This window comes from Atheta coriaria, unplaced genomic scaffold, assembly GCF_025399875.1.
Source record: "Atheta coriaria isolate IRGN ID8LTWV9N9 unplaced genomic scaffold, Caltech_Dcor_3.1 hic_scaffold_8_pilon, whole genome shotgun sequence".
Taxonomy (NCBI): Eukaryota; Metazoa; Arthropoda; class Insecta; order Coleoptera; family Staphylinidae; genus Dalotia; species Dalotia coriaria.
The window spans coordinates 5397015-5413469 of NW_027045450.1; the positions used below are offsets into that span (position 1 = coordinate 5397015).

Consider the following 16455-nt stretch of genomic DNA (forward strand, 5'->3'; position numbering starts at 1 on the left):
CTTCCTCTACTTTTCTCCTTTTCGACATTTGAATATCACGAAAATCCAAATCCGAATGTAATTCCGGTCGGACAGATCAGATTTGCCAAAAGCTTTATCCGCCCCCGGCGGCGGCGGTGAAAAAGTCGAATCCATAATGCAATTTTCTTTTATTATGCTTCACGCCGTGAAATCATTCACGTAAGACGTGTGGTTGCTTTTTAAGATTAAGGTGAAAAGAATTTTGTTAGGATCAAAATTTTCACCCCTAATATTTTTACTGCGGGGTAATGTAATGTTTGTGTAAGGGGTAGTTGACGTAATGATATTATTAAATTGATGGCGCAATTGTTTTGTTATCATATTGGAGCGGAAACACTATTATTCCTCATTATTGCGTCAATTTCTGGCCCTTTGGGCACGGGCCAACACCGAAAGGGGCGGAAATCAGGAAATGAGGAAACGCGGAAGCGGAGGTTTAATTTTGCACGCGTCGACAGTTTTATCGATTCCGGTCGACAAGTGAACCCAAAACTATTAAATTTACAATGAGCCTTCAAAAACAGCGCGCTATTGAGCAACCCTTAAATATAGTTTTAGCCAATTGTTTAAATGATTTATGTTTTTTACTGTAACTCAGGGAGTAATTGAATAATCGATTAGGTTTTTGTTGTATCAGAAAGTTGGAAATATTTACTATGATTATGCATTAATTGAAAAAATATATAAAAATTATTATTGCCATTAAAACAACTCTGAAAGTAAGTAAATTATTTTCTTGATGGAATAAAGTTGAAAGTTAGTTTGAAGCTTTATAATTTTAATGGCTATTAATAAATATCTAATGTTTTTCTTGCAGGAAGTAGTCAATAAAATTTTATTTGATAATCAATACTAATAATTTTGATATGATAATAAAATCTACCCTTAAATTGGGTATAAAAGTTCAAAAATTAAAAACTTGTTTTTTATTACAAAACATCCTGTATTTTTTACAGTTTTTAAAATTTTCTAATTATTTTTGCAGAAACGTGTAAATAAAACCATATTTATTCAAATTTGATATAGAAATGTTTTATAAAATTTTAAACCAACCCCTAAAATCGCGTTTAAAGTTACCTGATTTTAAAAATACAAAAAATAATTTTTCTCTTTTTAAAACCTTTTTAAAAGTTATTCCATTGTTTAAAAATACAAAAAAAAATATTTCTATAAAACATATACTTTTCAATTAATAAAAAATACATAAACAATTATGATTCCTATAAAACTCAATGAATTACAAATCGTTTTCCCAAATAAAACTAAAAATCAAATACTTTCAGTTAAAATGCTTTCATAACTCGTAATAACCTAATAAATTTTTTACTATCACTATAAAAATAAAAATTATGTTTGATGAAAATCACAAGAAATAAACATTCGCCTGCAAATTAAATCAACCCTCCCTTCTCCCTTCTGCCACCATCCTCGTTTGCCGTTTTCCTGCTTCTTGCTCGCCGTGTCACCTCCGGCGGCAAAGAAAACGCGTAAATATTTTCGTTTGGCAAACTTTATCAAAACGAAATAAATTCTCGCACACATTCCGGCATCTCAAACGTGTTACCCGACGCCTTCCACCCGAACTCATTGCGCACTTCTTATCTAATCGCCGCGCGGAAATCTCAAAAGCACCGAGTGCGGTAATTAGCATATATATTTCTACTGTATACTCACACAACAAAAAAAAAAAAACAAAAATAAAATAATAATAATCAAAGAAGCACAAAGCGACGCAAAGTGAGCATGTGAACACGTAGAAATTAATGAGCAAGTAAAAGTTAACGCTGGTAAGAGTGCAAAGTGAGCAAGAAGTTGTAACGACCCAAGCAATATAATTTATATAATATTTTCCAGGCGAGCTCAACTTTTCCAAGTCCAAGGAAGGCGTTTGCCGAGTAAAGCGGAAAACAAAGGAAATTATCGTTACCGCGATACGAGTTGATTACTTCGAGTAGTTATGGAGTACTTACAGAAAAATAATCGAGTTTTTTTAATTACTATAACGCCCTATGTTTTATTTTCTGACTTTTAACATTTGTGCTCGCATAACGAGTAAAAAAGAAATAAAAAACGCAGAAATAGCAAGGGTGGTAAACAAAACGGTTGTACATAAAAATACCAGTAGTAAAAAAAATGAAAAAAATACGGTAACAAAATGCATATGAGCTTTTTTGTTGTAATATATGCGTGACGCAGTGTAAACGCACTCCTGCCACAACAATAAACAATAAAAAATATGAAAAAAGCAGCCGAGGAAGAAAAAATAAAAAAACTCACACGCAAAGGTTGATTATTATTATTATTATTACTATGCGTAGAAAAATTAATGGCGCCTCCACCATTTTTAATTATTTTTGTTTTAAATTTAAGTAATTCAAATTTTATTGTGGAATAATATTTTTTGTGGTGTAATAATTGTTTATATAGGTTGGCACTCGTATGTGAAACGTTCAAGGGTGAAATGTGTGAAGGGGTGGCGGTTCCGACAGCAGCAGCGAGTAATCGGAAGCCGACAGACGATTATGTGTTGTTTGGTTTCGGCGCGTTTTGTTTTCCTTTCCGCCCTAATCTTCAAGTGCGATGCGATGCGACTCACGTGTGACTCGCGCTTAATCGTTTGTTTGTACAGCTGACAAAACCATAACATTCGCAATTAATTTATTATAATTTTAGATATCAAGGAAGAAAAAAGAAAAAAATGAAAAATTATTGTTTGACGTTTTATAGAAGTGATATGGATGTAAATTGTGTGTATGCCCGGCGCCTCCACAGTATTAAATCATATGTTAAATTTAAAAAATTCAAATTTTTTATGAAAAAAAATTATTTTTTATAAATTAATGATAAAATTAAGTAAAATATTAAAAATATAACATGTTTTCATCAAAATTATTTAAAAATTATTTCTACTTTTCAAGTAATTTACAAAAAACAATTTTTTTTTCAAAAATCACAATTTATTTCCTAATTTATCAAAAAACTATCACTCCAATAAATAAAATCTCAATTAAAACATATAACGAATTTAATTAAAGGTCCTTTACTAAAATAATATTTTCCATTAATCGATTGCCCTCTGACTAATCAATTAAAAACTAAAACAAACTAAAAAAACAATCCAATATTTACCTATCATTAACTTTATTTTATTTTATGTTATTTCATTTTATTTCATTCATTCACCGAAAAATCAACAACAACTCAATAATTATTTAGATAATTTAAAATCACTACATGCGCATGACTTTCCTTCACGCATCCCACATCGCCCGCATAGCACTTTGCACGTCCGTAATTACACATTGCACATTACACAGCTCGCAATTCAGTAATTCAGCATTTCGCGTTTCATACATCGCATTGCAGCGCAACACATTCATCACATTAATACACAAATCATATGTGGAGGTCGCACAGGCTCGCAATGTTAATTAACGTTCCGGCGCACGGCGCAAATATTTGCGCAAATTATTAATCTCTAATTGTGGCACGTACAACATTATGCGCGGTTCGCAAACTCAATAATAGTGCACCCAATTATCAAAAGTATCGGAAGAGTGATAAAAGCATGATAATAGCTTTTGGTAATGGGTGAAAGTTTAAATGTCAAAAATTGAGATTTTCAGGAAAATTCCAGGCGCATCCACAGTATATCAATGCGTGTAAATTAATTTTTAGAAAAACTTTTAGTTTTTGAGTTTTAGGGAAAAAATTAACAGACAGCTGATAATAAGTCATTATATCAATAAAAGTAAAAGGGTGTAGGTAATAATATTTAAAAATCGTCTTTTGCAAAATTCCCGGCGCCTTCACACAATATAAATACGTGTAAATAATTTTTCACAAAAACTTTTCATTTTATGGTTTTAAGTTTTTAAATATATCACGTATTGGTAATAACGAGTCGATATTGAAATAACTATACAGGGTGTAAGTAATAATAACTAAAATTATGTTTTTGCAAAAATTCCCGGCGCATCCACATTATATAAATCCATGTAAATAAATAATAAAAGAAAACTTTCAGTTTTATGATTTAACTTTTAAATTATTGCACGCACCGCTGGTAACGAGTCAATATCGTGATGACTGCTCATTGCACTAGCGATTATCTGCATGTTATCATGTTATCGGCGCACGTCCGTCGGCGACGGCGTCGTCGTCGTCCTCCTCGTCGTCGGCACACACACCGCGCACCCGCGACGCGCTCCTTCGCCGATCGCCGCTCGCGCACTCACTGATCGGCCGCCGCGACTGCCGATTGCCACCCCCGACGGCGACGCGGGGCAGCACGCGCACGCACCACATTGCGCATGGCATACGGCGGCCGTACTGCAAGTGCCTGTATTTCGGGTACTAACAAAAGCGAATTATACGACATACTAAACAAAAGTGTTGGCACTATTAAATCTCAAGCGAATTGAAATTTAAAAATGCAGGATTAGTTTTTAAGCGATTACAGAGAAACTAAAAATTTACTTAAATGATTTTTATAGTTGGATTTATTGTTAAATTTTACATCATATTGTTTTAAATTTTCTTAATAACTTTTTAGAAAAAAGTTACAAAGAGTTTATGAAATTTTATTCAAAATTTAAGTTTAATTATTTATAACTTTTATGCAAAAGACATAAAAACTCAATCTAAACGTAATTATAAGAAAATTTAAATATAAACATTCATATAAAAGATCATCCATATATCTTTAATATTTCTAAAGTTATTCTCAAATAACTAAAACAAATCATTTTTCTAAGTAAAACCTCCCGGCACCTCCACACTATTAAACCGCTTGTAATATTAAATGACGAAATTTTAATATTCTACACAAAATTCGCTTTATCATGATTTGCCACTTCGTGTAGCCTTCATATGCTTACTTAAATATGTAGCTTATTACCCTACCCTCAATTTCGGCCGGCTGCATTTATAATGCACGCTCAGAGATTACGCGCCCTAATTGAATGATTTAATCACGAATTATGACACAAACTCGAGTTCATCAAGATCATAAACTTTCCAAAACTCTTAAATAATCTAAACTCCCCCGCAAATCTAGGTCAAAACACAATTTGCAAACATTCATAATTTAGGGGTAGTTTTCTAAAAAGTTAAATTTATTTATAAAATATTAAAACCCTCACCGAATAAAAAATAGAAAAGCAACAAGTAAAAAAGAATTCTAAATGCAACACTCATACTCTTTCAACCCTTATTCTGGTGAATAATAAATCTTAGGGGTGCTTTTATTCTGACACCTTTCTTTTATAAACTAAAATGTTTTGTTTTTTAATTTTAAGACTTAAAGTTAATGTAGATTCTTAGTAATAAAGTCGTTTTGATAAAACAATGCGCATTGTTATCAAAAACTACCCCTTGTGATTATTTCCTAATTAAAAACGGTTGAAATGTTCAAATGTTGAAAGTTACAAATCTCGCACAAAACGATCGGTTGAAAGTTAAAGTCGGAAGTTTGAGTATTGAGCGCGCGCGAGCGTCAGCTGACGCCGTTCGGAATAAGGGTGGTTTTTGGTAAAGCGTACGGCGCGAGTGATTCGAGTGTGACTGGAAGATTTATGATTAAACTTTCGGGCGTACACGATTTTACGTTTTGCCGAGCGCATTCACCAACAAAAGATTTTTCCATGCGCATGCGCAAAAGCAAAAAAATTATTAAACAAAAAAAAAATATTTTAAAAATAAATTCACGAAAGTTTTATTTAGATGAAGTGTGTTTTTTGTGTGTACATGGCGGTTTTTCGCTTTGTGCCGCTTTACTTTGCGGTTGCACTCTGTGAAACTCGCAAACCACCCCTTGCAGCAATATTTGCATATCAACTTTTAATGTCGTCCTCGCGAATGAATTATTCACATCGCCGTGTGCGAGATAGAGTTTTTTACGACGCACGAACAAACAGCCAGCGCCGAAAAGCAGCGAAAAGTACAAAAAACGAAAAAATATTGACAAAAGTCACCCCTGGAGGGACCCGCATGAATGAAAAATAATTCATGCGTTCATTAAATATGTAACCATTCAAAAATACATAAATCTATAAATATGATATTACTACCATCATTTTTCCTTTAACATAAAACAAAAAAATAAAAAAAGTGAGGTTATTGTGACATGTACGCCATTTTTAATCGAATAATATTCGTAATATTCGTAAAATTTCATAAATTCCCGAAATTTGCATGATTTAATTAAATCCGCACAATTTCATTTTCCTCCTTTGGGAGACCAAAACCTTTGCGTTGTATCCCCAACCAAAAAATCCAATTTGTTGCATTCATTCAAACAAAATTAAAACCCGTATAATTATTGTGACGTAACCTCAAACTTTAACTTAATATCGCGCTGTTAACCTGTTAACCTACTGGTAACTTGGGAATTGGCACGTCGCCAGTCGGATTTACCAGTTGCGCGACGTGCACAGTGGTTGCACTGGTTGCATACCCTTCAGCCACACTTGAAACTACCACTACTACTACTACTACTACTGCAACCAACCTTACACCTTACACTATGCAATCCACATCACACTATCACTTGTATAGTCTATATGGTTGCATGACTAGTCCTTTATTGTCCCCGAGGCGAGTAGTTCTGACAGCGTAATCCGTATGTGAATGCGTTAATTTAGTGAACTAATTTAGTATTGAGATGGCGGGGACACACTGTATGTGCTGGGTATAGTAGCACTCGAAAGTAATTACCTTCACTCCAGCATATAATACGCTGCATAAGCCTTTTCGATTCTGCATTGCGAATTGCTTTATGGGACCTAGGCGGTAAATCCTCGCAGAGCATTTGATCAAATTTTAAGTATTTGGGTTTAATATTCGCGTATGAATTGAAATTTATTACTTCATGTGATGCGGAACTTGATTTTGTGGATTCGGACAATGTTTTGGGTTAGTTTTTTATTAATAATTTAAAAAGTTATAAAGATAATGATATTATTTTTGTTGTTATTTATTGTATATTAAATTCTGCGTCTAATGTAGTAAAAATTTTGGTTTATTTATGGTTATAACAAAAGTTATTGAATGTTAAAGTGTGAATTTCATAATTTTTTTTTGTTTTTCTTTGTTTAAACAATGTTTAACATTATTAGAAAATAAAATATTAGGTCATTTTAATGCAAAATTTTATTGTAAATAATTTGCTGAAAGAATTGTTGCTATACCTTATTTAATTTCGGAGTTATTTAAAAAAATATATAAAAAATCACAAATATAAAATGTAAAATTTTCAGTAATAAAAAATTATTTAAGTAATAAACCAAAAATAATCACATTTCCTGTTACTTTTGTAATATTTATAGATGTAATTTATTGCACAATTTATTAATGCAAAGAAAATTGTTGTAACTTATCTAGTTTCCGAGTTATTAAAAAAAAAACAATAAAAAACAACTTTTCACAACTCCAAGCTTAAATTTAAAAACACGATATAATATCTGTCATTTCCTAACCTCAAATGTAATATTCCCTCTAAGTTTTCGTTTACTCAGCGGTTTAACTCTTTCCTCTTCCCCTTCCACTTTTCATAAACCCACTACACCATCAAGCCGCTAAGTAGTGTATATTCTGCCAGCTTCATCTCGAGATCTCAACATCTCGAAATCGTGGTAAATCCCAAAGTGGAAACGCAAACTTATTTAATAACATTACCACCCCTTTACTCTCCACAAACCGACGCAAGATATAAATTGTGATTTATACAACCGCTCGAATTATTTCCACATTTGAGTTCGCGAGTACGAGTAGGTTAAGCGATGATAAAATATCATCCAAGAAACGTTTTTTCTTTTAATGCCAAGGGTGAGTGTCTGTTGCTCTCAGCACACAAACCGGAAACCCTTTGACGGTCCCAAACAAACAAAAACGATATTAAAACCTAGGCGCGCAGAGGGAGGACGCGCTGCTTAATTATTTAAAGGACGTGTAATTTCAGCCTGGAGCGCCTGGGGCGTCGATTAAAGCTCAGGGAAAGACTGATAGTTTTTTTTGTATTATTATTTTAAAACAAGAAAAATGTTTAAATAAAAAAAATACGTAATTTATTTTTTTATAAATATTATATAACACCCTGTATATATTTTGATACTTTATTGGGATTATCATTAATTTGATTTGATTTAGTCTGAGCAAAAACACTAGACACATACTCATATTATATTGGTGCAGAGGTCGTCGCCATCTTGAATTCTCCCTAACAAGTAGTTAAGACACTGTCTGGCCGAAGGGATGAATTATACGAGCGATAATTTATCCGTTTTTGTTGCTGATTGTGATTGTCATCATTAAGCGTAGAAAACTACCACACTGCTTTATGACTATATGAGTGGATATAATGTTTTAACTCTGATTTAGTGTTGATGTTACGAGTAGGAACAAAAAGTGCAATAAGTGTAAACTTATATACGAGTATGCATCATTTGTTATTTTATAGCAGAGGCGTAACTACTAAATACAGAATAAGAATACAGACTAATAATCGTTATATTTCTAATTTTTTTAAAATACATCGAGCAAAACACTCGGTATATCGAGAAGTAATTCACATATTTAGCGTTTTTTGTCGTTAAATTGTAGTTCAGAAGACTTTTTATAATATGCAGGTTATTTTACTTCTGTACAGCTGCACCGCAGGCAAATGCGCAGACGCAAGCTCCACCCCGTGACTAAAACCTGTGACTAAAGTACTTTTGTCACAACTTTGGCTTTCCGTGTTTAAAATTACACTTTTTGTATCTCAAAACCGTGAAAAAACAGTTTTTTACTTTCTTTTTCAAATAGCATCCGACAAAATCCATCAAAACATTCTCCAGTTATAAACATTGTAATACCATCAACATCTTTTTATAAATAAATTGATTTACCCACGTAATTCAAATAAAATCCTTAATCCCCAATATAAATAACTTTTCTTTCCATTTCCCTCTTTTCTCTTCCTACGAGTACTTAACTCATGTAAGCTTAAATGGGCTGTTTTCTATAAAGCTGTCATAACCTCAGAAAACACTTAATATGTTTCAGAGGGTGTTTATGCTTGATGCTGCCGCTTGGCTTCTCGACTCTGCACTCGGGAGAAATTAATTAGGTCAGACATATAACAGGCTTACCCCTATTTGCAATATCGCGCTCGTATTACCTGCCCGGTGGCCGGTAGACGGCCGCCAGCGCACGGGGCGGTAGTTGCGCAAGCTGTGGGTGGTCCTTCATGTTCAATATCGCGCACAGGATTTGACCAGCTAATTTGTCATATTTTATATTATGTCACCCAACAAGCATCAAAAATATATGTTATGCTGTTGCTAGCAGTAAATATAATATAATTTGTTATTTATTTAAATAATCAAAAGGTTAAATGTTTATTTGATAAGAGAATTTGATTAGAATTAGTTTTTTGATATTTTGTTTCAGTAATTTTAGAAATGTTCATTGAAAAAGGTTAAAAATAGCGAAAATGTTTGGTTATGTTTACATAAGTCATTATAAGTGAGGTTAGGTGAGGTTAGACTTAAAGAGATTACGTGTATTTGTGTAATAATGATATTAATAGCAATTTCCGCCAATTTAAACTAAAAAAATACTTGGAAGAAGCAAAAAAGTTTGGTTATGTTAACAAAAGACATGATAAGTGAGGTTAAGTGAGGTTAGATTTAAACAGGTTATGTTTATTTGGGAAATCATGTCATTAGTAGCAACTTCCGCTATTTTTCTTTTAAAATGTTTGAAATATGAACTAAAAATACTTGGAAGAAGCGAAAAAGTTTGGTTATGCTAACATCCGTTAAGTTAGGTTAAAATAAATTAGGTTATGTTTTAAAAATGTGAAGTAATGTAAAAATAAATATAAAAAGTCAAAGTTGAATATATATCTAAAAATAATTAAATTCTAGTAAAAAGATTTAATGACCCGATTTAATTATTCCCCGAACATTAAATGTTAACAAATGACGTGATTTGTTAGTATGCAATTAATTGCGTAATCGACAGCGTCGGCGTTGTTTACAATTTCTAATTGCATTCAATGTGAACCAAATCACTTTTTGCCCTCACATTTTCAATCGCCGTTAATTAATTTAAAAGCAACATTCAATCCGCGCGACTAATTAAAAGTACTTCACCGAAATATAAACAATAACGTCACATGCACATATCTAAATTTAAACTCACAATATTAATAAATATAAATATAACTATAACTATAAATATATACAATGTAATTTAACGGCAATTTTCCCAACGCCCTGCTGTCACATATGCAGTAGTTTTATATGCGCCGTATTTTACATGACGCCGTTTTCCAATTTGCCTCGACTCCGTGACGTTGATAAGCTTTACGTTTTACGTTTACAGCGCACTGATCGTAAAATCAAAGTGAAATCTTGTGCATTTCGCACTTTCCTCATTTTCCTCATTTTCTTCCCCACAGACTATTTTCTAGTGCAAGGAGAAAAAAAATAGTTGAAGAAGACGAGGGGGTTGGAAGTGAGGTTAGGTTCCGGATAACATATGATGGTGGGATGGGCAATGTCGGTCATAAAACGCGATGGCTTGATTTATCACCCGAGGAAAGGTGATAACTAGACCAGCACTGCTGCTGGCAGAACAAAACTGGACCAGTAGGACTTTTCTACGAAATAGTTCGATAATAAAAAAAAGCACACAGCGTTATCAGTGAACAATATTCGTACAGAGAATTTTTTGCGTTTTTTGTTAAAATAACGTAAAATAAATTTTATTTTATTTAAATTTTATGTTTGTAGACAAGAAATAATAAAAACCTAAAATTCGCGCATCTCTTATTTTCATCCCTTATTTAACCCTTAAAAAGTTCTATTTTTACTACAAAAACTACCTTATATTATTCTCTATAACATAATCTCTCTTTATATCAATTTTTATCAAAATTGATTAATTACTTTAGGCGTGAAAGAGTAACAAACATAAATGTTCATAAACTATTGCATATATCCTTACTAATATTATAAATGCGAAAGTCCTGATGTTTGTTACACTTTCACGCAAAAACTACTTAACCGATCATCATGAAAATTTGTACACATATTCTTAGTGGTCCCCGAATGGTTATAGGCTACTTTTTATTTAATAAAAAAATTATTTTTAAATAAAATAAAGAAATTGTTTAGCCAATAATACCTCTGCATCTGCCTATTTGACTATTTTAACGCCATCTAGCATTCCAGCAATGAAGCTCAAACCTAAGTACTATAGTACCATCACACTGTATTATCACACTGTATTACCGACAGCTACGTCAACATCAAATCCAATTGACTACACTATGGAGACTGTACACTATACTTCCATAGACTATACTTTCAGCCATTTTAAACTTCCCGCCATTCTACATCATTGTTACTTCTTCTGTGACTACAGACGCGTACGGAAGCAACTTCATTATTTTAGATATTCGCGAGCGAAGCCAAGGGTTAAAGCTAGTATATATCTAATATATAAATCAAAGTTGTGTTAGTTACAACAAGTATAACTCAAGAACGGCTGGACAGATTTTGATGATCAATGATTTTTTGGATTTGTCTTCTTCCTGAATAGCAGAATAACTATTAAAACATTAAATATTGTTATTTAAAGGGTGTTAAATAAGGGATGAAAATTGAAAATATACTTGTCCATAGTTTTGTTGAAAATGAATATTTCGACTTCATATCAGCCTATGACAGTTCTGATATGTGTTATAATGTTCCAACATTATCATTTCAAGTTTCCCGTGATACTCCTGCCAACTAATTTAAAAGTTACCCATTGAAGACACCTTGAAACAAGTTGGCAACTCGCTCAACTCTTGTTACCAAACTAGCACAAGTTATACCTACAGTTTTAACTAACCAGCTCTTTAGCAGCCTCCAAGGGTGACTAATATTTGAATTATGCATTAATGGATTTATAATCCACACGCCCAGCCGGTACTTATCGACACATCGATTTACCATCATCTTCGGTCGTTAGAATTAATGTCTCTGCACGCGACATGTGCAATACAAGTCACTGATGCGAAAGAAACATTATCACAATACGATACAATGCTATACAAGTCATACGCGACCAGAATAGAATTCAATTGCATTGTGTAATCATATTTCGGTGCCGCACAACTGCTTGAAATTGCAAATATGTATGTGGAATTGCAATGGCGGATGAAAAGACTCATCAATTCTCGAAATTACCTCGCGAGACGTACAATGTGCCCATGTGGGGTCGCGGGGTGGGTTGGGGTATGATATGCAAGTCGGGGGTAGGTCGAATGATTGCATCGGACCACGCGAGTGTAGTTATTATATCCTAGGTCGGGAATATTGTATTTTGTAGCGAGGGAATTGATTGTGGAACAAGTTGCAGGGTAGTGAATCGAAGTTTTTAGAATGGGCAATCTTTATTGCTTGATATTATGGAGGAAAATCATAAATTATATATTGAATGAGGTATCATTTGAAAGGTAATTTAAAGGAGAATAATTATTGATTATTTGCAATTAGGTAAAAATTATTGTTTAGACTTTATTTAAACAAAAGTAAAAAAAGTCAAATTTTGACTCAAAAATTATTTTTTTGTTAAAAACAGGATAACTCAATAAATAATAATCATATGACCATGAATTTAATTTTATCATATAGATTATTAATTAAGGAATAATTTTGAGGTTTTGTTTTGTTAATAATAATATTAAACTTTTGTCAGGAACCTCTCAAAATGAAGACATAAATATGGAAATCACTTTTTTAAACAAAATTATTGTTTCAACTTTGTTGCTTAATATTTTATTTAATAATTAATAATTTTTACTTGTTTTTTATATCATTAAATAGATAATTTTCCAGAGTATAGTATTAACTTTTTTTGAACTATGTACGTCTTTTAGTTTTCACATAATAGTGGCCGGAAGTAAAAAAAGCATATTTAAATAATTTAAAAACATATTTTTTTAAATCATTATAACTTTTCCAAAAATTTAAATATTTAAACAAAATTAATGCTATTTGATAGATAATTAACTGTAGAATGTCTCAAAATATTTAGTTTATTTCTACTGCAATTTAATCAACTTCAATAACTTCCTGAAGTTACTCCTTCAAATTCTGCCATTGGCATTTTCAATTTTCAGTTTTCTACGAACTAAATAGAAATTTCTAACCAGTGAGATAACATGATACGTACGTAATATCAGCGTGGGTGATTAGCCAGAAAATGCGGGCAATCAGCTCGTTCGGAACCGCTGCAGCGCTTTGAGCATTCGAGTCGGAAATTCAGTTTCGAATTTCGGACTCGAACTCGATATTGCAACACATCAATTCGCATCCGCCGAATCACTCCGCGTACGTGCCCGGCAAGCAGCAAGCAGTTGAGATTTTTTATTTAATTTTCGGATTATTACATCCGGCTTATTCTGCTCAATTTTATATTTATGAGCTTTTCTCGTTGCTTTCTATTTTCGGAGGACGTGAAATGTGAAACGTAATGAATGGCGGCATTAATAACTCACAGTCGTACTCAATCGGCATTAAAGTGTAATTTATTTGTGGTCATTATTTATCACTCGACGTTATTTTATTCTCGGATTTTTACAGTTTTTTTTAATATCGATAAAATTTATTTTTGACAAAAAAATTCTATTCACTTATAATGCTTCGGGTTTTGAGGATTTTATGTTTTTTATTCTTTAACACCTAAACTACTTGATCAATTTTGATCAAATTTTATATGCAAAGGTGATTGGATCCTATAGAATAATATAGGATAGTTTTTATTGTAAAAATATAACGTTAAATGGGTTAAATAAGTGTTGCAAATGAGGGTTTCACAAATTTTCTCAAAAAACTAAAAATTTCTTCTTTTTGAGCGATATTAGTATCAATAAACGCAATATTTTGTAAAATGTATGTTTGTTACTCTTTCACGCCTAAACCACTTTATCAAATTTGATAAAATTTAATATACAGGAAGTTTAAACTATAGAAAACAACATAAACCACTTTTTATCGCAAAAAATAATTTATAAACCTCTAAAACAACGATTAAAAAATCTAATACTAAAAAAATGCAATTTTCTTTACATTTCCTTAATAATCCAACCTCCAAAACATAACTATAACTACATCCATATCCACATGAAGTGGAAATGTTCGCGATTTCGCAATCGAGCAAAGAACAACTGATTGAAACTGCACAGCAAACAAAAATAATAGAAAAACCGTCACACACCCACACACAAACACACAACCAGCAAACAAAGCGTACGCCAAGTCAAGGGAACAAACGAGCCCGAACACGAACGCGAACGAGAAATGCGAGAACGACGCGAAAGTTTATTGCGTTAGCCAGCGCCGGCGTTGCGCGTTGCTTCCTGCTCTCCTGATATTGACCTATTTCGCCGAAACACGGTCAGTACATTACACCCGGTCGGGGGGATTCCATCCAGAAGAAAAGCTTTTCGATACGGGCTTTGCCAACCGAGGACCTAATCGAAAACTACGGCGTATGCCGTACAAAGGACTCCTCAATCGGATTGAATTGAATGCGAATCAAGCGTATCATCATCACGATATTGATAGATTCAGAGTACGAGTAAAGTTTGAGGAACTTTAGGACTTATGCAAATTACAAAGTCATTGGTATAAAATCAATGTATGTTTATGAATTTATAGATGTATTAAATGTTGTAACTTTTTTATGTTTCGTGGATGTTTAGAGATGGTACTCGTATAAAAAAGATATAAGTTACAAAGCAGATAAGACGCTTTTCTTCTTCCTTCTTTTTTTTTTATTTTTCAGTATTTGCCGAGGGCCGACAGACGCAGACATCAATAGCATCTGTGGATTTCTATCCCTAATGCCTTCTATTCGGAGGCCTCCGTGACTCCCACGACGTCCCGGCAACTTAGTGAAGAGATAAAAAGAGCAAAACATTGTCGAAGTGTGTCATTGTAATGCTCACAAATCAATAGCACATTCAGTTGCCGGAGTTTTCTTTAGTTTTTTTTTGGAAAATGGATCGAGATCCCAAATTACTAAAGGGAAAGCGGATTGACAGTTTTTCTTTTTGTATGAGTGAAATATTAATAACTTTCAATATCATCAGAATCATCAGGAGCATAAAAAATAAAGAAAATAAAATAAAAATTGAAAAATTTGCAAAAAATTTTAGAAAAATTTAATTTTTTTAAATAAAAAAAATCATTTTTTTTGTTAGAAAAATTTAAATAAAAAAAATTGAAGTTTTTTCATCAAATTATGAGTTTTTAATGATGAAAAACATTGAAAAAGCTTTAATTTTTGCAAAATTTATATAAAAAATGAAGAAAAACTAAATTTGAAGCCGCAAAACATTGAAAAACCATAAATTTTAAACAAAAAAAATTTTAATTAAAAAAATAAAAAATTTAATTTTTTTGTAAAATTTTGAATATTTGATAAAAAAATGAAAAAAATTTTGAAAAATAATAATTCAACAATTCTTATACTGAAAAATCAAATTTTACAAATTTTATGAAAAAAAATATTCAAAATTTTAATAAATTCTCATTTTTTTTAAAACCTGGCACTTCTTACCACCCTAAATATAAATTTTTGCCAATTCCTGCTGATGTTACATAATTGGCCAGCTTGATATACCGAATTATCAAAGTTAAATGAACGCGTTGTTAACATGCTCAACATTCACCGCTTTGTTATACATCGCTACACATCATTATCTTCTCTTCTCCTGTACGAATGAGTTCTCTTCTCTTTTCTCCTCCGGCTTCTACGGTACCTTGAAGGTTTTCTGCCACTTGGCTGCGCACTAGGCGCACGCAAACAATGAGTATCCACGTTCCACGTGGTTGCTATCAATTGGTACTGTTGACGTAGTGGCGTGTCATAATTGATACATCCACGGCGGGAAGCCACATCCGGCACCCAACATGATTGCTATTTGCTATTTGCATACATCCTATACAATAGTCGTAAAACCGCAGGTAGGAAGCTATCGGGATGAATTTCGATACAAAGCAAATGTTTAAAATCTATTTCGGGTGGGTGTACGCGTATGTGAGAGTGGAATTTGTATGTTTGTAAAGCTTTCACGCGTAAACCACTCAAGCAATTTTGATAAAATTTTGTGTGGAGGTAGTTTTGAGTATGGAGAATAAAATAGGTTAGTTTTTGTTGGGGAAATTTAATTGGAAGGGTGGGAAATAAGGGTTGTAAATTGAAAAAGAACAAATTTTGTCTAGAAATGCTGTAACATTATTTTTTGTAGTGTATTAGTATCAAAAAACGCAATATTTTGTGAAAATGTATGTTTGTTACTGTTTCACGCTTAAACCACTTTATCAATTTTCATAAAATTAGGTATACAAAGAGATTATATCATAGAAAAAGCTATAGAATAGTTTCTAT

The 16455-nt window shown here is 32.5% G+C and overlaps 2 protein-coding genes across 6 annotated transcripts in view; one reads left to right on the forward strand and one right to left on the reverse strand.

The window, feature by feature from the left end:
- LOC135797500 (xaa-Pro dipeptidase-like) overlaps positions 1–16455 on the forward strand; it is a 225977-nt gene that overhangs the window by 157473 nt on the left and 52049 nt on the right. The window lies entirely within an intron of this gene.
- Positions 1–16455, reverse strand: part of LOC135797562 (uncharacterized) — a 28716-nt gene that overhangs the window by 10871 nt on the left and 1390 nt on the right. Inside the window, exon 1 of one of the 2 annotated variants that reach the window (XM_065309985.1) lies at positions 4083–4245. The exons of the other annotated variant lie outside the window; for it this stretch is intronic. Within the exon in view, the coding sequence (XP_065166057.1) occupies positions 4083–4139 (57 nt within the window). The 5' untranslated portion in view covers positions 4140–4245. Of the gene's footprint in view, positions 1–4082; positions 4246–16455 lie in introns of those variants that run through there. 2 annotated transcript variants of the gene reach the window in all.